Source organism: Stegodyphus dumicola, chromosome 4 (assembly GCF_044657685.1).
Source record: "Stegodyphus dumicola isolate Sdum_Otavi_A_Nest chromosome 4, ASM4465768v1".
Taxonomy (NCBI): Eukaryota; Metazoa; Arthropoda; class Arachnida; order Araneae; family Eresidae; genus Stegodyphus; species Stegodyphus dumicola.
In genome coordinates this window covers 33,476,751-33,499,838 of record NC_140771.1, presented here as the reverse complement: position 1 = coordinate 33,499,838, position 23,088 = coordinate 33,476,751, and the positions used below count along the sequence as shown (strand labels likewise).

The 23,088-nt window shown below is 34.5% G+C and overlaps 1 protein-coding gene across 17 annotated transcripts in view; it reads right to left on the bottom strand.

Moving 5' to 3' along the window:
- The window catches only part of LOC118181133 (uncharacterized), a 104,107-nt gene that overhangs the window by 45,647 nt on the left and 35,372 nt on the right, over positions 1–23,088 (bottom strand). The window contains exon 1 of one of the 17 annotated variants that reach the window (XR_004756825.2): positions 19,942–20,011. The exons of 14 other annotated variants lie outside the window; for them this stretch is intronic. Coding sequence is in view for 1 of the 3 variants with exons in the window: in XM_085814708.1 (XP_085670834.1) it covers positions 1,255–1,263 (9 nt within the window). In the remaining 2 variants the exon portion in view is untranslated. Of the gene's footprint in view, positions 1–1,254; positions 1,987–19,941; positions 20,012–23,088 lie in introns of those variants that run through there. 2 more of the 17 variants (XR_004756826.2, XM_085814708.1) reach the window with 2 other exon arrangements.

Here is a 23,088-nt window from a genome sequence, read left to right as displayed (position 1 = left end):
TTAGAATATAGCAGTGTTCCTGAAGTCCTGCGACGGAAAATTAAACGTTAACATCACGTTTAGAAGTGTCGCTTACCATCATACGGCATATGTGGCATAGATTACAGATCCTTGCATACTCTGATTAGAGTTTTTAAGGAAATATAATTTTTTCTTGAACTTTAAAAAATAACGAATTGCATTCTGCCTTTGAAGACATAACCCCATTCGGAATTAATGACGAAGGAGTTAAATCTGTCCACAAAATCATAGCTCAAGAAGATATGACAATACAAGCAAGAACAGAATTTCCACTTCCTGGATCTATAGCCGAAGACAGAAATTTAAGGTACTGTGTTATGGAATATCCCAAGAACTATAGTACTAGTAGCCTCCGCACTTCGTCGACTTATCGAGAAGAGTTATCCGGGTGAGAGTTGCCAGCGTCAGTCATAAGCAAAAATCATTTGGAAAGCTTAAAGCTGAAGTGGTTGCAGCATGTACTCGAGTGATCTGTGTTAACGAAACAGTGACCCTCCTGAATCTGTGCCATCGGAGTTATTGCAGAATACGCAACTAAGCTCTGAACATAGAAATCCTGCCGAACGTGTCATTCAAGAATTTCAAGCTGTTTTCTCCCGCTAATCTTCTGACGTAGGTTGAATCAGTTTGACACAGCATAGAATCGATACTGTAGATCATACACCAATCAAGCAACATCCAAGACGTCAACCGATTACTAAACAGGAAAAGGTAGGGAAATTTCTAAAGTACATGCGAGAAAGCGACGTTATCGCGCCTTTAGCAAGCCCATCGTTCTTGTCAGAAAGAAAATTGGTTCAACTAGATATTACATTGACTATCGCCGGTTGAATGAGGTTACGAAGAATGACAGCTACCCTCTTCCTAGAATTGACGATATTTTGGACACTCTGGAAACAAGTGTTTTCGAGCCGTGATTTAAAGAGGGGATATTGACAGGTAGAGATACACCCTGATGACCGCGAAAAGACCGCATTTAACTACCGGACAAGAATTTTGGCAGTTCAGGTTGATGCCGTTTGGGTTAAGTAATGCCCCGGCAACATTCGAACGCCACATGCAGACCGTGTTGAGAGCTCTTTCCTACGAAGCCTGACTGATATACTTGGATGACATCGTCGGGGAGCGTTTTGAAGAACATTTAGGAAATCTTTGAAAGGTGCTTCAGAAACTGAAGGAAGACAATCCAAAAGTTCCGCCAAATGTAAACTATGCAGATAGGACCTGACTTACCTTGGACATGTCATCTCTGCCAAAGGATCCAGCAGATAGACTGGAAACTCTCCGAAAATGCGCATCAGCTGCGAAGTTTTCTGGGGCTTTGCACCTACTATAGGAGGTTTGTGAAGGACATCTCTTCCATCGCAAGACCTCTTCAGAAATTGGCAGAGAACAAGCAAGCGTTTTTGTGGACTAAAGAATGTGAGGACGCATTTAACAACCTGAAAGAAGCTTTAACATCTGCTCCGATTCTGACATATCCTCAGCTCGACAAACCATTTATTCAGGACAAGTGCTCCATAACTAGATCCTCGACTTGGGATTCCTTACGAGATTACTATCCGGGTCACGTAGGACCCCTCAGTGGCTGCGCAGGCCCCACAGTCCCTGCCCGGCTTTATACATAGCCTCAGCAGGACGAGAAAATTAAATGTCGCTTATGCAGTAAGATTAGAACGCTATGTCACCTTTGCCTTGGGGCACCACTCACTCGGCAACGTATAAATTCATTTCGGTGCCTTGCCTTACTCTGTCAGTCCCCGTCACTGGAACTCTGAGGGCTGAACCCCCATCGAGAAGGCCACAAAACTATCTAATCATATAGCTCCACCACAGCCGGAGGAACAGACACGACAGTACCAGTACGGTCCCTGCCAAGCCTGAACCAACCTGAGTACAATACTCGGGCTCTAGTCCTGTGAAGTCAAATTATTTACCCCCGTGGTTGACACTGCCTAGGTACAGATCCTAACCAGTACTTCCCAGGCGTTCGCCTGAGTCAACCCCGGGGGGATTTATTCAGGACACGGCTATGAGCAATGAGAGTGTCGGTGTTATTTTGTCCTAAGAAATAAAGTTCAAGAACGTGTCGTGGCGTAGTGGAGCAAGTGTGTAATCATTATCTTAACAGCAGAAAACTCCTGCTCAGCACAGATCATGCATTGTTAACCTGGCCTTAAATTTCAAAATTCCCGAGTCATCGGAAAGGATCATCACATGGAAATGCCGAATCCCTGCCTAGAAGACCGGTCCCAGAAAGCTCCTGATATTGTTCCAGGGTCGAGAAGCGAAATTCTATTTGCTTTCCGGTCGCACGACAAATTACATCATCACCATCGGCTGATCGAGACCCATGGAGTGACAAAGAAGTCAGGAAAATCCAGCTGGAAGATGGCGACATTAAATAATTGACTTAATGGAATCATCAAACATAAAAACCTATCTGGCAGGACATTTCGATCTATTCTAAGAAAAAACTATATTGGGCTGTCTGAGACACACTTCATATTCGAAACGGCGTCTTGTACCAGAAGTTTGAATCAGATAATGAAAAGGCATTTCGATAGCAGCTGATACTTGCACGATCCCTGATCGCGAACGTTCTTAAAGAACTATATAGCAGCTCTACAAGAGGCCACTTCGAAATAATGAAAACAGCACAGATTTCGAGAGCTGGAGTAATGCAAAGGATGACTTGCAAAAGTGGTACCAATCTTGCGATGCCTGTGCTAGTGGGAAAGGACCGAAAAAACGCAGCCGAGGGAAGCTGCAACGTTACAATGTAGGAGCACCTTTTGAGCGTATCGCCTTTGACATCTTGGGACCTCTGCTACGAACTGCTGATGACAACAAATACTTCCTCGTAGTCATTGATTACTTCACCAAGTGATTCATTGATTACCTTATTCCTGATCACGATAGCAGAGGTAATGATGCAGCATTGGATTTCCAGGTTCGGAGTGCCTCTTTAGTTACATTAAATCAAGGAAGAAATTTTATCTCGGCTGCAATTAAAGAACTCTGCAAGCTACGTAATATCGAGAAAACTGAAACGACACCCTTACATGCCCCGTCAAACGACATGCTAGATACGTTTAATAAAACTATCCTTAATAATCTCTCGTTGGTGGTGTTCAGAAACCAAAATGATTGGGACAAGAAATTGTAACTGTTCCTACTGGCGTATCGCAGTGCTATCGACGAGACTACCGGCTATTCCCCATCTCAGATGCTCTTCGGTGACTTCGTCTGCCTTGTAATCTCTTGTTTGGTCGCCCTCCAAACTACGCCAACTACACTAAGACCTCCAGACACGGTTTGAAGTTATGCACGATTTTGCACGACAGCTAGTCAACTTGGCGACGGAGAAGATGAAGCCTTCACACAACACGATAGCTACATGACATCGATTCAACGGAGGTGACAAGGTGTGATTGTGGAATCCAATTTGACGGAAAGGACTCTTTCCTAAACTACACCTTGGGGTGGCCCTTACACAATTCTAAAGAGGTTGAATAACGTAGTTCGGGTCCGTAAGTCACCGAATTTTAAGCTTAAAATCGTTCGTTATGACAGGCTAACCTCATCATATGGCCATAGTACATGTAGTGTATATAATGTAAATAATAGTATAAGACCATCATCCTATTTGTTTCTAAATTTGTAAGTTTAAGTAATCAGTTATTGATTTAGTATTTTGATTTGTTATTAACTGAAATTATTGCTTTAGCATTATACTGATTTTTCTTAGTTGTAAGTATGGCTTCCTGTCCAGGGATTGTACTACCCGGGACGTGCAGTCCTTGGGAAAAAGGCAATATTACGAATTTTGAACATAGGTAGGTAATTTTAGTGAATAATTATATGTGAAATTTTTGTTTTTTTTCTGTGTTATGTAACATGAAAATTCTAGAGAGATAAGCTATCTCGGAAAAGTAAACATACAGGGACAAGTCTGTTTAACATTGAGTAAATGAGTTCGTCATTTTATACTCATATGAGTTACAAATGGAACTGATAGATTTACAAAACAACACTGATTTTGGAAATAAATATTAGAATGTGGACATTCAAAAATTTCATTATTTTTGAAAAGCTTCCACGATCAGTTACGCATGCAATGCAGATCTTGACACATTTTGGAAGAATTTATCTTGCTAGCGATTATTTTCCACGATCGAGGCTAAATGAAAGCAGCGTGCAAGTTGCTGTGTTGTCTGTATCTGCTATTATAGACCAACTGATTACAAAGAAGTAATGCTAAACTTCTGATTAAAATTGATTTAAGAATTTTGTTATGAGTTATCTTTAGTTGTTTTTTAATAATATTTTTTATATGTTTTGTTTGTGTTATTTTTATAAGATTTGTATTTTACTTATTTCGTTAATGAAAAGATAATTTGTTTTTATGATCTAATGTTGATATTTTAATACGCTTCTTACATCCGGTCTGCACAAAATTTTTAAATTCTTAATTGGCCAATTGTTAAAAAAAAAGGTTGCTCATCCCTTGTGTAAAGTGGTCATAAATGTGATTTAACAGAGGTTTCATCTGTACTAGTTTGTCACATCTTGAAATTTCTAAGTAAATGAAATAAATGTACTTCTCTAAGACGAACAGTCGGTACAAATGAGTTTGGTCTTATATAGAAGTGTTTCTCTGATGATTGATTACCCTTCAAAAAATTATGGTCACTTTCAGAGGCACTTTTCAGAGGTCACCAGGAGAGGATTCACTGTACATATTTTATTATTTTTGTAAAAATAAGATAAGAATTTGTTCCCGTAAAACGGCAAAAATGTCAACCTGTGCCTAGAATAATTTCACATTTACATTTCATTAAATGACAAACATATTATTTAATCCTATGAATGTATGGTATTATGAACAGACACATTGATTATATTATAGCCATACTATACTAAGCTGCATCTGTAATATAACACTCTACGTCAAGTACTTCCTCTACTTTTCACAAAATAAATAAAATGAGCTATTCAGCACACTTTCACTCCCCCCCCCCACAAAATAAGGATTGAGTTTAAACAGACACGCTTAATTGCTGTGAATTTTCAGCCATAAAGATTCTTTAATTCGTTTCTAATGTATACGCCACACCTACTTAATGTGCTTCATGTTTTATATCTAGTCTTTATTGGCGGAATACTTTGAAGCCGGATATGGGGGCGTGTGAATTGTGAATAGAGCTGCGAATGGCTAAATTTATTTAAAAGATATGCTTGATAAAATAAATTCGTTTGCTTTAATATACTTGGCACCAGATGTAATTTATTTTTGAATGTACATTATTTTTCGGATGAAGTATCATTGTCAAATAAATGCTCATTGTGCTTTGGATTAAACTGATTATTCCAAACGTGGTAATCATTATTCGACAGTAGAAAAAAGGAGTGCTATTTCGGATAGCAGCCATTTTAGGATAATTCGCGTTAAAAAATGGTTCTACGTTTGACTGATAGCCAGCTTTCATAAAGCGCCTAGTATCATTTTTTGTTTTCAGAAATTTGAGTTGCAGTAAGAAATATACATCATCATCAGATTTCAGTATGAAAAAGTCGACTCACGTAAGTGGCTTAATGAATGTATATGCTCATTATTTTTTAATATTCAAATATATCTAAAAATTAAATGAATAAAATTCAAATGCATGACTTCTGAAAATTTAGTTCATTTGTGTAGGAAAACTGCGAAAAGGTTCATACGAGGTCTACACAGCAAATCAAATTTTACATGAAGTTAAAACTATATTCATAGCTATATACATAAAAATATGATTTTATGCATTAAATAGGAAACCGACTCTGGTAAAATCCTAGTATACGGTATCGCCTTAGCGCGATTTTGAAAATTGTCGCCAACACCAAAATAACCCCTTTCCTGCTCATCATTAAATGGGGCATTTACGGCTCATACTAATGTCGCCAAATCCTGTGGTATCCCATACTAATTGAACCTTATCTCTTTTATTAAATAGCGACGAATGTGTATGTACAGTATGTTAATGCATGTTCCTCGGGGGAAAACGGTGGCGCCTAGATCCATAAAATTTTGAACATAGTCCTCCACACAAGAATGTGCACCTCCGAAGCTTCAGTTTTGAATTTCGAATTTGTTTTTCTTATGTATTTTATGCTTTGAACAAATTTAATGAAATACTGATTATCAGATTCAGTGATTTAAGAGAAGTATGTTGCCACTCGGCAATGCGTTAAAATATTTGCCATTAAGTTTTAATCAACTTGTGTTGCCACTGCCCGAAACTGAATCTTTTATCCTCCACACGCCAGTATGCTGCCATTCGGCAAAGCGTAAGATATTTAGTTTTTCAAGTTTATCTTTCCATTATCGTTTAAGAAACTAAAGATATTCAAAAGCAATACCCCTCAAAATAATAAATTAAAATAATATCGTATATACCAATGGTACTCAACGTATTTTGCCCCATGCACCCCTTTCATAATATTGCTAAAATACAGTTTCTAGCATTGTCCTTCCCTCCTTTTCAAAACACGAAAAATACATTTATACATTTATTCAGATTATTTTTAACGTGTTTTATAAACTAAACTATAAAAAGTGCTGATAAATATTAAAACTTCAATGAAAGTATTTTTTTATATTCATGAGCTAAAACTAAGTATTTAAATCATAAACTAAATCTAAATACTTAAAAGCTAATAAAATACTAAGAACTAATAAAGGGAATTCTCCCGAGGTTGAGAAACGCAGGTTCACAGGACTGTCAATATACACATAAAATAGGTTATAGGCCATAAAAATAGCATGTAAATTTTTTATGTGATGCACATAACCAACTAAAAAAGTATACTGGTAAGCTTTTAATCCACAAACGTTATTTTATGTTTAAAATATCATTAATAAAAATGTTTGGATGGGATATTTTATTCAGGGTTTTGATATAAAGTGGCATGATTTATGCACGCTGTTTTTTATAATACATATTATTTATAATTTGTATTAATTAAAAAATAAAAAAGCAAATTTGTATTTTAAGCATAAAAGCAGCATTTTGAAAACTAACGAATGTTTATTTTGTTGTAAATAAATGTGTCATATGGCCCTATGTTGTGTCTAACATCCGCAAGATTTGAAGATTTCAATATCATATCTCTATTTTGAACAAGGAGAGAGAATTTTGTACTTTTTATTTGTCAATTTATATTTGTACAAAGTTTTGTATAAAGGAATTGACATTTATCTACGTATCTCACCCCCTTGAAAATTAAATACGTAATCCACGCTTTTTTCTATTTTTACTATACTAAAATTAAACAAAGAAAATAGTGAAATTAAGTACATAATTCACTTCTCTTCAAGTGAAACATAAGATATTCTGGATTTTATTGGTAATAAAGCATTATGTTATAAACTGACTAAAAACTAGCTATATATAAAATTATACGAGTGTTTTACATTAATTACAATAACGCTGTAGATGTTTATAAGATTATAAATTTCGTATATTATTAATTAAATGTATGTAAAATTTAATTAACTTAGTAGTGTTATCAAGACATAAAATAAGGATTCGAATTATTCACAAGTATGATCATCGTTTTTACATCAGTTTGAATTAAAAATTGATGATTCGCGCGGCAGCATTGGTTGTGACCACGGGCTGGTGGAAAATATTAACGCCTGTTTTGTCACGGCGCATGGATTTTAGTATTCATGTGAGCAGAACGTAAGCATTACACATTTGGGGAAAACTCCGCTAAGACGTTTCTAGGGAGCGTAAATGCAAATAAATTAACAGAAAGTTTACTTCTTCTAAATCTTGAAAGAAAAATTAGCTCTATGGATAAGACAGGCTCCAGCTATTTAGATATACATTGAAACCTGTCGAGGCGACCACCTCTGAAAATAACTAGTAATTTTTTTACACAACCTCTTTTTACAAGTAGGAAACGATTCTTTTATTCAGGGGATTAAAAAATATATACATGAGTTTTTCTCATACTGTGTATTTATTTACCGCCACTCTCTTGGTAGACTAAACAAATCACGAACATATGGCGAAGCTGGCGACAGGTCGCTACGCGTTAGCCAAAGATAATCGGGTTTTTCCACCTACTATTTATTCACCGAAAGGGAAATGTTGATTAATTGTTGTTTCCAGTTAAAAAAAATAATCATTCCTGGATCTTTCGTTTTATATATATTGACAAAATAAATCTTTCTCCCCATGCCGGCCATAAATTTACTTAATCAATATTACACTTACGGAATAATGTTCTTGCACGAAATAATTGCAAAAGGCTCCAGAAAAATTATTGGTCACATCTTTTTTCATGAAATATTAAACACGAAAACTTATGGACGTATTTTCTATAACATAAACCCTTGAAAAAAAGTATAGCATATGTAAATTACGAATTATTTAAAAGGATAAAAGGGATAAAGAATATAAACAATATTCGTTCAGAACGAAATTTCATTTCAAATATTCAGTAATTTAAATTCAAGATAATAAAAATTCATAGCAATATTAAAAAAAAATTATATATGTTTTGGCTGTAGCAAAGGCAGAAAAAAGTATTCAAAAAGTAAAGACGATAAATAATTTCTGATGATCGAATTTCCTAAAACAATCCAAAATTTTAAGAAAATGTAACCAAATAAAAAATTTACGATTCTACACCAGATTAATAATGTTTTACGCAGTAACTGTTCATAAAATTTATCAGTTAAGTATGCCATTAAAAATAAAATGAAAATTTAGATTGTTAGAAACCGAATTTATTGCTTTTAAAACTCTCAGCTTGTGTATGCATTGCAGACTGGTTGAATTCTAAAGATGGGGGGAAAAAAATCTTAAATGATACGCCCAAGGATGTTGTTTTAACGTTTTGTGTGTTACCTTTATTAAGTATCACGTTCAATAAAATTCAATTCAAAAATAATATCACAAAATATTTAAAAACATCATATCTTTAAGCATATCAGAATAGACAGCCTCGCTCGCTGGAGTTTAAAATGTATTTTTTTCGTACAGTGTTGCAGTTGCTCGCTTTGAAACGTTGAGTTTGTTAATCAGAAATTTGTTAAAGTTTTACACAATATGAAATAAATAATAAAACAAATTCGAATTTCGGGCTTCCAGATGCCCATGCGGGTGGAGAATTACGTTATTCAAAATTTGATAGCCAAAATTTAAAAATCGGCGGGACGCGGGACAGTCTTGCTTTTTAGAGGACTGTTCCGCGTCCCGCCGATTTTTAAAAATGTCCCACTTCTTAGAAAAATCTGCATTTCTTATTTTAAATGTACTGTAAAAATATATTACCTATTATTTATTAATTATTATAGTGAATATAAAGAATTAAAAAAACACAAAATGCATGCAGAGTAAACTAAATTAGGCGATGTAACGATTAGATTTATTCGGTGGTGTTCGATCATTGTCGTTACGTTTCGTCAAGGAATGTGTATTGTTAACGGAGGAACAGCTAGCATTAGCTGAAGGGCTATTTGCTTTCCACATCATAAACCACAATCAAAGTTTCAGATCAATTGATTGTACGTCGCAAATGATCAAAACATTGTACGACAAAAAATTTGCACGTGCAAGGACAAAAGCCGAAGCAATTATTTGTAATGTTTTTTCACCATATTCGTTTTCACAATTGCAGAAAGAGTTAGATTAAATGCACATTTATATCCATATATTATGATGCTTCCAACCACAAAGATTTTAAATTATTTCCCACAATTGTTAGACTTTTTGATCCAGAAACAAGAATTCAAATCTGAATGTTAGATTTTGTTTCATTGCCGGGTGAAACTTCACAAATAATTTTTGATTCAATAAGTACTATTTTAAAAAAGAATAATTTGAACAATAAAATTATTGCCCATTATAAGGTTAACACTAAGGAAAGTTTTGGTGGAAAAGCTAGAAGAGGTATCAATAACGTTTTTACGAAACTTAACGAACGTTTGAAGAAAAAAAAAAAATATTCGAGTAGGTTGTGCAGCGCACATTCTGCACAATACTATTCAAACAGCATCTGACTTACTTCCAGTTGGATGTTGAATATATTGAAAATTTTTATTCGTATTTTTATATATATATATATACTGTACGTGTTGAATGTTTGAAGGATTTTTATGAAAGCGCAGAAATCGAATATTAAAGAATTATTGGTTACAGCAAAACACTATTGGCTAGCTCTTTTACCAGCTGTAGAAAATATTTTAAAAATATACGAACCATTAAAATCATACTTTTTATCACAACGTAAATGTCCAAGAATATTGCAGCTCTTTTTTAAAAATGACACATCTCAAATTTGGCTTCAGTTCGTCCACAACCAAGCTACATTATTTCACAATGCTGTGAAAATTATTGAAGGGAACAAAATTTCAAATACTGAAGAGTCAAATGAATTCAATAATTTAAAGATAAATTGCGAGAAAGAATTGATAACGATTACGTTCCTTTAGTTATTCGAAAGGGAATTTTATTAGTAGAATTTTATTGAATACTGAAACATTTTTACTGTAATCGCACAGCGATGGGCACACGTTAAACGATCTTCGGGCGCCATGGTGCACGCGGCCATATAAGGTTTGGAACCCCTGCCCTAGTCAAATGACCTGGCGTGCAAGCTTACAGTGACAAAGACAAATCCCTAACTTATTCATTTTATCTTTTTTCCTTCAGCAGCACTTGCGCACATTATGTCTCTAAAACTATAACCACTATAAATAATTGGAAATAATTAGTAAAATTTTAAATTGCTAAAGATATTTTCAGTGTACAGGATTTGAATAAAACAACGCATATATTAAATTGCAAAGTTAGATAATCACATCACCGTCCCATTGGGAAGCAACAATTAATCGTGTTTTCTATGGTTTCTTTAATTCGTCACTGTGGTTTTTACTACTTCAATGGCTACTGTCAGATCACTGGCTTGAATCAGGTTTCGCAACGATAATAATAAAATAAAAATAAAACCTAAAAAGTTTCAGATTTTAAATTACGTCCAAAGAGACGTTTTTTAACATCTTGTGTGTTACCTTTATTTATTAAATATGTTCTTCGCACTTGAACCGTAAAATTCAGTTCAAGAGCAATATCGCAAAATAATATTAAATTGAGCATATCTTTAGAATTTCAGATACACAGTCTCACGCACTGGAGATAAAAGTGTTTTTTCTGTACAACGTTGCCGTTGCTTGCTTTCAAATCCTTGAGTTTGTTAATCAAAAATTCGTTAAAGTTTTAGAAAATATTAAATTGATAATAAAACAAATTCTAAATTTCGAATTTGGGCTTCCAGATGATCATATTCACAGTAGAATTATGTCATTCAAAATTCGATGGTTCTATGTACCGTTGTTTTATTACAATGCGAGAAATATACATACACTTATGCAGATTTTTCATTATTTAATTTCTCCAAAAACAGGGCGATAATATTTGGTGGCAACAGTTTGAAAAGTGAAACGGACATTCAGAGTGATTCGACGTAAAATTGCAAAACGGAAACAATAGTCCCTCAGGGACAAAGCCCCTTTGGACTAATAATATACAGGGAAAAAAAAACCTTTTAAATTACACGGTCTTGGTTAAATATTCTTAAATATTTTAGTTCTTATGACAGAATTTAAATCAAAATTGCCAAACAGACACTTAAGCGAGTTGAATCTCATTAGTCTTATTGTTACGGATTTCGTATTTAAATAACTAATGTTAGTTGAATTATAAATTAAATGGTTTTATTTCCCGCGCAATGCAGCGCGTGACGAATATTAAAAGAAAGCTAAGCCGGAAAAATTGAAAATACAAGAGCGCGTGCATTTAACATTTAATAAATATCTCTTTTTGATTTCGAGAAAGTACTAGAAAATTCTCGCGCGCGATTTAAAAATATTATAAAAAGAGGAAAACCTCTCAGTTCGTTGTATGCATCAGGACGAGTTATTACCCTTCGCAGTGGAAACATTCGATTATTATCACTATACTGAAGCCGGGGGAAAACCCCTCACTTGCAGACAGTTATCGTCCTATTAGCCTTCTTCCGGCTATCGGAAAAATATGTGAGAAAGCTTTAAACAACAGAATTACAGACCACCTAGAAAGATTGGATCTGATAGACCCGGCCCAATTTGGTTTCCGGAAACACCACAGTACAACCCATCAAGTACTAAATATCGTTGGGATTATCACGAGAGCTTTTTTCCACAAGACTGGTGTGTCAGCATGCTTCATAGACCTTGAGAAGGCCTTGCCAGACCTTGTCTTCGACAAGGTCTGGCACGAAGGCCTGATTTACAAGCTAAATAACTTTCTTTTTCCTGTCAGCCTTGTGAAGTTAATCATCTCATACCTAAAAAGAAGAACCTTCCAGGTGAGAGTTGGAGACTCTCTTTCCGGAAGGAAAATCATTGCCAGCGGCGTCCCGCAAGGGTCTGTTATTGGCCCAAAATTATTCAACATTTTCGTTAATGATTTACCCAACCCACTGAATGCTAAAACCCTGAAATATGCAGACGACACGGTGATTTTATCGGAATCTAAAAGCCCCCAACTTGCTCTTACTAACCTACAGTTTCACATAAACATAGTAGCTGCTTGGTGTCAACTTTGGAGAATTAAAATTAATACCGCGAAATGTAAAATTGTCCAATTCCGTCGTACAGAAGAAATGTCACTACGAACACGGATATCAAGATAGAGAATGATGTGATTCCAGTTTGCTCGTCCGCAAAGTACTTGGGAGTTACCCTAGATGATAGGCTCACCTTCAAAGAACACGTAACCAACCAAGTAAATAAAGCAAACATGAGTTTTCATGTCGCTTTATACTGTTATAGGTAGAAAATCGAAATTGAGCTTAAAAGCTAAACGCATGATCTATCTCACTATGATTAGGCCAGTTATGCTCTACGCCGCGCCAGCGTGGGCAATTGCCAATAAGACGGATAGGAGAAAACTAGAAGTCCTTCAAAACAGAATTTTGAGAACCATCACTAACGCGCCCTGGTTTGTACGAAATGGCATCATTCATGCAGACTTGAAAATAAAGCCCATTACTGAACAAATCATCATGGAGGCGCACAACTTCTTCGAAAAAATGGATAATTCTCCAGTGCACACGCTAAGAGAACTCGGTAATTATGACCCTACGGTGGACAGCGTGGTGGAGAGACCTAGGTCAATTCACCATAATGCGCGGTGGTGATGTAAATATGTAAATAGTGTACATATGAAGTTGTGTTTTGTGCTCTATCTAACCTTATTTAACCAAGTACTGTGTTACTGCCAAAATTGGCTATTTGCCTGGAAGCAGGCTAGAGACTCTGAATTAATTAATATGTGTTAAGGACTGCGTATTGTGTGATCTCACCACGCCCACTGCTGTGGTTCTACTCCTGATTACCTGCTGGACTGCGCACCCTATCTCAGTAACCTTACGCTACTATCCTGACCGAATGCATCATGCATGGACTTGAATGCTGGATTATTTTGTTTTCCAAGTACTAATTTCCCAATTTTCGTATATTCAGCTTGACTTCGCCGCGGAATGATTGCACATTGTTCTAATGTCACGCCCCCCCGGGCGAGGGGCAGTAGCACTTTAATGTACTAAAAACCATGAATGGCCTTCATACGCTGCACAGATTGAACAGGTCAAAACTCAAAGTAGTTGTATACCTGAGGTGAATCAGAAATAAATAAATAAATAAGTTCGTTGTAGTTAGTTTGTTGTTGTTTAAGAGTTTGTTTAGAAAACTGCTCTTGTTGACTGTAGCGAATTCGCGGATTAGCTGTTTCGAATTAAGTTCTTTTGAACGTTTGAGTAGTTAAAAGATAACTACTGTGAGATATTGTAATACTGCACGAATATTTTAGGAAATTTAAGCATATTTGTTGTGATAATAATAAATTTTTGTTCATTTTTCATCGGACTTGTACATTCATTTCGTAACGAAACCGTACGCACGCAACATTATTTTTAATTATTTCTGAGCGACTATTTTCTTGAAATTACGTTATATATTTTGGTTCGCATATGGATGTCTTATGCTTTTATTTCTAGCCAATTATGTTTAAGAATATTATAAGAGATAAAAAATTATTTTCCTCCTTTTAGAGCATTTTAAATAAAATCTTGTAATTAAAAAATCTGATGTGTACACCACATGACTTCCTTGAACAGAATATTAAAATTATATGCACTTTTTCCTACATTTCATTTAAACTTATTGAAATAAATTAAATCTACTTCGCCGATAGTGCATAAATCACATCAGAATAAACGCGCTTTTTAAAATTCACTATAAAATACTCTGGCGCTAGGTTCACTTGAACAGCATTAGTATATATCATTCATTTTATAATTCAAGAATGGGGGGGAAAATGTCATCTGAAGAATTATATAATCATTGCCACATGTGCTATTCAAATACTGTAATGAATCTTTAAAAGAATGTGTAAATGAAATTAAACAGAAAACATAAAACACCAAATACAGTTAATAATAATAATAATAATAATAATAATAATAATAATAATAATAATAATAAAAGTTTTACAATTAAAATTACAGTTTCTACGCAAAAACAAGCAATTAGGCCAGCGGGCAATAAGACAGATTTTTCGGTGCGCAAAACTGAAAGTTTACTTTTGGTATCACTCGGCAAAAAGACACTGAAGGCGTAGGAACTGATTTAATTTGTTGTGGACGTTATACTGAGTCAATATATGGGATCATTGAATAACTTAAGTGATGATTCCAGATTGGATTAAGCATAATTTAATTCGGAATAATAAAAGAAGATGTTACTTTGTTGTTGAGAAGCTTACTTTCTTTAGATTGGCAACAAATCCACTATTCTGCTAAGTTTCAAATGAAAACAAATATGGCTGTTATGGTAAAAATAAATAAATAAATAAATAAAAATAAATAGGCGTAGCCTCACTTAAACAACTTTTAAGTTGTAGATAATTAGACAACTAAAACATGCAGGTTAAATAAAGACATAAAAGCCTTAACGAGAAGATAAGAAAAATATAATTCAATCATTTTTAAAGCAAAAAATGCAGTATTTACAAACATATAAGAATAAAGAAACTAATCTCACTGAGCCGATAACAGAGTGGATATATATATATATATATATATATATATATATATACTTTTGGTGCGGCCGATTGCAGTCAAACGGGAGGTGCACATCTATTTGTTATAACAGTCCCACATACAAAATTTAAACGTTCTGAGGCTATTCGTTTTTCAGTTATGAAAGATACATACATACGCAAGTACCGAAGCCACGAAAAAACCTCTTTTGAATCCATTTTAAATCAGTTTTATAATTCGTTTGGGAAAATGAGTTTATTCTGTCCTTAAATACAGAAGTCAAGCAGAAACATGGTTAAATTGCATCCAATAGCGGTCAAAATGGATATTTTCGTTGAAATATGATACCCGACATTTTTCGAGATTACAATACTTCCTTTTTACTTCGTACAAGGAAGTAAAAAGTTTCTTTTTATAAATTTATTTTATAATATCTATAGAACAAGGAAAAGTATTTAAAGGAAAAATAATTCTGCTTTAAAATGTAGAAAAAATACTCCTTCCAGTCATCAATATAACCATCTCATAAATCTGGTTTTTCCGACTACATAATTTTATATTTTCATATTATATTCCATAACGCACGTTCAGTTTACAAGATTTACTATTTATTAACAATACATCTGTCTGACTTTAAGATTGTAAGGCCGTTAATAATGATGGATTAATTTTTTTTAATCCGTCGCCTCCGTTAAAGAGGAGATGAAACAGGTCAAGAGGAAAGGAAAAAATAAATTACTGCCATAGCAGAAAACAAATCCGTGGCTATATAAGACAGAATATGCACGATTGAAAATAAAACTGGAGAATTTAAAGAAAGAGTTTCTGCTTTCGAATAACAAATCGAAGACAAGTTTCTGCTGCTGTCACCAATAAGTTTGACAGTTTAGAAGCCCTTAATGACAGCTGATCACAATTAAAACACCTTTAAATTCGATCATATGTCGTCTCGACACTCTCTAAAGATATCCCCATATGATGGAAAGATCTCCTGGCAGCTGTAAAAGACGCAGTTCATTATAGTGGCAAATGCAAATGGATGGGATTCCGAAGCTAAAGCCCTGTATCTTGCCTTTTCTCGGACAGCAGACGTTGCAGATATTTCTGAAACGCTGTCCGAAAACCATAGAGTTCGAAGTTCTATCCAGCGCGTTGGAGCTGCGCTTTGGCGAGAAGTGTTTAAAGACTGTAGTATACTTCAGTTAAAATCTCGGCAAAAGAAGCCCAAGGAAACACTCTTTATGAGCTCGCCGTAGATATTAAAAGGCTGTCTCATCTCGGTTTTTAGGACTGCCCAACAGAAATACTGTCTCTGCAGTACTTCATCGATGGCTTCCGGGATCCTGAGATACAGAATGGCGAATATCAAGGATTTAAAAAGCGCTTTAGTGTATGTCATGAAATTCAAGGCAGCCCAGCAAGCAACTCACAGAGACCGCCATCCAGTCAGAGCTGTTAAAGTCCAGGAGCCAATGGATCAACTCAATGCTTGTCTAGACAATTTAACTAAGCAAGTCAATGCCTTGAGACGGAACAACCCTATCCTAAAGGTCCGGAAATGCGGTGATTGAGGCTACGTACGAAGGAGCAGCAGAATACCCCAAAATAATACACTGAAAATGAGACCGCTCCCAAGCAAGGACGTAGGAAAGAAATTAGTGGCCATCTCGCGCAGCGGAAGTTGTCAGATACTGTGAAGCCCCATTTTAAAGCCGTTCAGATTTCTGCAATGAGTAGCGGCAGTAATAGACTTCTCAATCATGGGACATAGCAGTGGTTTTCCTTGTAATATGACCACCGATACAGATACCAATGTTAAAATCATTGGAAAAGATTTAGCTCAACAATTGGAAGGTAAACTCATCTGGCCGCCGCCCTGCGTTACCCTCCACAGTGTCCGGTGATAAAATCCAAATCGATGGTAGGCTAAACGTTAATGTAATATTTGAGAGTACCGCCCAGCATCACACGCCATATGTAGCAGATATTACCGAACTTGCATACTCGTATTAGACTCTCTAACGAAATATAATTTGTTTCTGGACTCTAAAAATAACGAACTGCATTCTGCCTCTGAGGACAAAACACTATCTTTACCACTTTTTTTGGATGGCACAGACTATCCTTCACCATCGATAGAGAGACTTGTATCATCCATAAGAAAGTGGGCTTAGTTTATCGATTACGAAATTTTCAAGTAAATAAAATTCAATGATCCTTTTTCTCGTATGCTCTACCATATGCAATTATCATTTTAAATACAATCACTAGATTCTAATATCTATTTTATAATCATGCATTATTTCTACTTAGACAACAATACAGATATATATTAATTTTCATTATTTTCATTATACACGCGCAATTGTTGTGTTTTGTTAACAAGAGAGTTAAACCAAGCATATCAATATTTTTTGTCATTGTATGAGAAATCTGAGACAGTTTCCGTTTAGACTTTTATAAAGTTGACGCGATTAATTAATTCAAATAATAGTAACGGTTGTATCATAGAGATGTATTCGCTTTGCATCCAGTCTTGCATATAACGAAAAAAAAATTAAATATGAAAGTAGGCTCTTTTCCTTCTGCAAGATTTTCTATAGCCATCCTTACCACAATTCCGCACAAAACGCAAATGAAGCTTCGAGATTTCGTAATCGATTACAAAGTGCAAAGTATCTATTCCCATCGACGACAGTCTTCAAGGACAGTCTGTGCCATCGGAAAAAGCGGCGATCTAACACCATTCGGAACTAAAGATGAAGGATTTAGGTCAGTTCACAAAATCATATTAAGGTGTATTGTACAACTAGATTTTGAATCCCCTCTGCCATCTGATTTAACAACCACTACAACACGGTCGTTTTGGTCTCATCATCGTCGTTGTGTCGAAGACCAGCCAGATGCTTTTTTGCAAGCAGGAACAAGTGATAGTCACTGGGCGCTAGATCGAGACTGTATGAAAGGTAATCAAGAGATTCTCAGAGAAATGACGCGATGAGATCTTGAGTTCGTTTAAACGCGTGTGGACAGGCATTACCATGAAGCAAAACGATATCTCGACTCAGCATGCCACGCCTTTTGTTTTGGATTGCACGGAGAAGATTGTTCAAAATGGTACTTTCTTTAAAATCATGCCTCATATATTTAAAGAAAAAAGGTCAACAACGACTTTCATGAATACGCTATGTTAACAGGTTTAAAGAATACTATATCTTCATGAATTATAGGTACTTTTCCGTTTTGCCGGTACAGGCGACAAAGTTGCCAGTGATAAAGTAAAGTACAGCTGATGCCAAACGGAATATACACCCTGGTAACCTTTTATGTCTCATTTTCAAAACACATCGCAGCCATTTCTTATCAGATTGATTGTTTCTTTCAATACTGGCATACAATTACATAGAAATTTTAACCAGATAGTACAATTTTATGCCCTAAGGCCATTCAAAGTAATTAAGTTAATTAGCATGCAATCACACCGCTCACCCAAAGGCGAAAATATAGAAAAGTCAAAGTCAAGGGGTAAATTCATCAATTCTAATGAAAATGCATTAGCGAAGTAAAGCACTGCGGTTTTAATTTCTGAGTAAGCTATTCGTACGAATTGAAATAATTCTTGCAATTAAACTTTTATTCCAAATTAAGATTTAACTTGAAATTAATGTAGATAATTACTGAGAGAATAATACATATATACAAATAATAATTATAATAATAATTTTCTTAGTATCTTGCGTATAATCTTGATACAAGAATGCATTACCCAATTCGGTACTTTTCCGTTTCGCCGGTTTAAACGATATTAATAAGAATTAGATTTTTGTAGCCGGGAGAATAAGATTTTTGTAGCGTAGTTTACGTGAGATGAGATCACTAAGGGTCACGTGATGTGAACCGCCGAATCAGGATGTGGAACCATGAAAGCATAGTAAATTCTTAATGTCTTTTTACAAATTTATTGTCTTTATTTATCGGCTTTTTACGAAATTTTAAACGATATTAAAATGTTTATGCTTTCAAAATAAAAAAGTCTTAGAACTAACATTTGTTAACATTTTTTATGTGTATACTGTATGTTGTCGGCAATAAAATCTTCTTTGCGAGATTCGAGATTTGCGCCGGCGAAACAGAAAAGTACCGAATTGGGTAATGCATACTTGATACTAAGAAAATTATTATTATAATTATTATTTGTGTATATGCATACACTATTCAATGATCCATTACATTCACTTTCAAAATACATGTTCAAGACGAAGTCAAATTTGGGATGAGCTTTAACTTCAACCGCGCAAAATTATTATTTTAAACTTTAAATAATAGAAACTTTAAATTCAAGCCACGTAATATTCTACTTCTTAATTATAGTTAAGTTCTTAAATTATGGGAGATGTGCCTTATTCTCAAGTCAAACCTAGACGGGGGAAAAATAATTTTTGAATACTATTTTTAAACGTAAAGCTGAAATTTTACTTTAGTTTTTCAATACTAAAATTTGTCCACCCTTGAAAAGGATCTTAAAATAACATAAAAAATTCAAAAAGAATTCAAAGAATTTAAAAAAATAATCTACTAACTTGATTTGTTATTTGGCTTTTATTAATACCAAAAACCAAAATATTTATCTACAAGAAAAAACTTAGTTTGCTGCTGAATCCTCTCGTTTTTATATTTTCAAAAAACATTTTTAAGCATTGATAATAAAGTTGAATAATTAAAAAAAAATTATTGGCATTCATTAATTTATATTTGAAAAACGAAACATAAAAATTTTATCACCTTAATAATCCTGTTCCTTCCGGTAAATATATGCTTATCTGCATGTTATCAATTATTAGGTTGTAATCCTACAGTTTGAAAAATCACGAAACAGTAAGTGAATTATAAATTAAGACGGTATAAATGAATAATAAATTCAGGAGCTAATTTTTCTTTTCTTAATTAATAATAACAACAATAAAAGAAAAGAATAAATAATAATTACCTCAAACGAAATTGGTTTGTGTTTACTGCCGTATTGCAATTTCTTGTGTTTGAAAAATTAGCGGCAAGAATTTTCGAAAGAAGCATCTTCAATACACGTTTCGATCTCATAAAATGAGTGACGTCATAGCCTAACTGGAGCCAACAGATGGTGCCAATTCGAAATATAAATCTCCTCAGGTTTACATTAGAAGGCAGTCATAAGCCTTTAAACGCATGCGATGAACAATGCTTGTTAATATCCTGTTGAGTAGTATTAACTGGTGGTTAAGAACCTGAAAGGGGGTCGAAATCACTTTTTTTTTTCTTCCAGCTAGAGGTGGGACGAATAATAAGCCGTTCTTGAATTTTGTGAACAGCTCGAATCTTTCGTATGAAAATAAGAACAAGAGAAAAGGCAAGGAATTTTCAATTTAAAACCTACGTTTACTGAGAAGCAAATTTAAGAACATACTTTTAAAAATATATTTGTATATAATATTAGGCTGAATAAAAACTTTAGTCGGGCTTAAAACGCAGAAATCAACATATTTCGTCGTAGATTTCGATTAAAACTCTTTTGGTTTTGATGGCGATCAGATGCAGTTCCTGCTGTTCAGCATCAAAAATTTTGAAAATGAGAGGCATGATTGTAGATTTTATTCTGAAAGAACGAGCGCAGCAAAGTAAGTCGAAAAGTAATTCAGTTTATCAAGGAAAATAGTACTGAAATGGGGAAAAATCGAGATATAAGAGTTCCGAAAGCATTAAAAAGAACTGGGTAGGAATTATTATCCTTAATTAAAGAACATCAATTTTATGAATGTGAAAAGCTTCAAAGAAATCCCACTCACTAGTTGAAAAAGCGTTAGGGATAAATTTTTCAGAACTAAAATCAAAATTGTGGTCAAATATAAAACTACGATTAAATATCGAAAATCTGCCCCCCCCCCTCTTTTTTGGAGCATAAGATTCGTGATCTTTGATGCAAAATTTTAACGATCTTTTTTTGTTTGGCCGATATATGACGAACCACATTAACAATATGCTATAAATTTTCTAAAAAATTAAAATTTCGTAAAAAAAAAAAAAAAAAAAGAAAAAAAAAAAAAGAAAAAAAAAATCTGAAAGGTTTTTCAGATTTTAAATTACGTCCAAATGGGCTTTTTTTTAATTTTGTGTGTTACCCTTATTTATTAAATATCATGTTCTTAGCACTTACACCATGAAATTCAGTTCAAAAGCGATATCGCAAAATAATATTAAATTGAGCGTATCTTTAGAATTTCTGATACACAGTCTCACGCGCTGGAGATAAAAATGTTCTTTCTGTACAACGTTGCGATTGCTCGCTTTGAAATTCTTGAGTTTGTTAATCAAAAATTCGTTAAAGTTTTACAAAATACAAAATCGATATTAAAACAAATTCCAAATTTCAAATTTGGGCTTTCAGATGCCCATATTCGCGATAGGATTACGTCATTCAAAATTGGATGGCTCTAGGTACCGTTGTTTTACCAGAATGCGAGAAACATACATACTTTTATGTAGGTTCTTCATTATTTAATTTCTTCAAAATATAATACAGGGCGATAGTATTTGGTGGCAACAGTTTGAAACGTGAAACGGACATTCAGAGTGGTTCGACGCAAAATCGAAAAACGAAAACAATAGTCCCTCAGGAACAAAGCCCTTTTGGACCTAAAAAAGAAAAAAAAGAAAAAAAAAAGGGGGAGGGGGAATCTGAAAGCTTTATATATTATGTATTATTAAGCTTTATGTATATTATATATATATACATATACATACACGTCCAAAGAAGCGTTTTTTTTTAGGTTTTCTGGAATACCAACCTTTATTTATTATTAAATATCCTGTTTTTCACACTTAAACCATAAAATTTGATTCAAGAGCAATATCACAAAATAGTATTTAAAAGAGCATATCTTTAGAATTTCCGATGCACAGTTGCACGCGCTGGAGATAAAAATTATTATTATTATTTTTTTTTTTTTAAATCCCGTACAGTGTTGCCATTGTTCGCTTTGAAATCGTTGAATTTCTTGATCAAAAATTCATAAATGATTTGCAAAATATGAACTAGATAATAAAACAAATTCCAAATTCCAAATTTGGGCTTCCAGATGCCAATATTGGAGTGGAGACGTATTCTATTCAAAACTTGATGGCTGTAGGTACCGTTGTTTTATCACAATGCGAGAAACATGCATGCTTTTATGCAGACTCTTCATTATTTAATTTCTTTAAATACAATACGGGGATCTAATATTTGGTGGCAACAATTTAAAACGTAAGTCGCCGTGTATGGTGCATCAACGCAAAATGCCGAAACGAAATTAAGAGCAGTTTTGGGCAATCTGGCCCCTTGGGCTAGGGAAGGAAAAAAAAAAAAAAAAACTCCTTAAGCTCGAATAACGGAGGATTTTAATAGTAGCTGAGAAAATGAGAGTTGAAGAAATTCTAAAGAAACTAAGCGATTTTGTAACTGATAGAAAGATGTAATGGAATACCGACGTAATGGGGTTATTTCTAAGCGTGACATGTCCTTTTTATTAGAAATACGAAAACATTTTAAAGGCTTTATAATAAGTTTGGTTTATTTGAGTAAAAAGCTCTCGAGAGCTCTCTGTCTAAGAGTAAGGATACCTTCGTGGAGGATTTTGTAAGGTAAACTGGCTCGTAACCATGCTACACAGGGAGAAAACCGCGAAAGCGCCTATACAGCCAGGCCCTTTGCCTGGAGTCGAACCTCGATCGAATTGTCATTTCTGCGATCACTCAGCTGTTGGTAGATCCTTAAAAGCTATGGGAAAAAATTCTGTGTCAGTAGCAATCGATTTCAGATAATTGAGTTCATGGGAGGGCAAAGATTCTGAAGAACAAACCTCACGAAAACACATAAACGTAAAGATATTTTTGTTTAGCTTGATAAATAAAATGTGT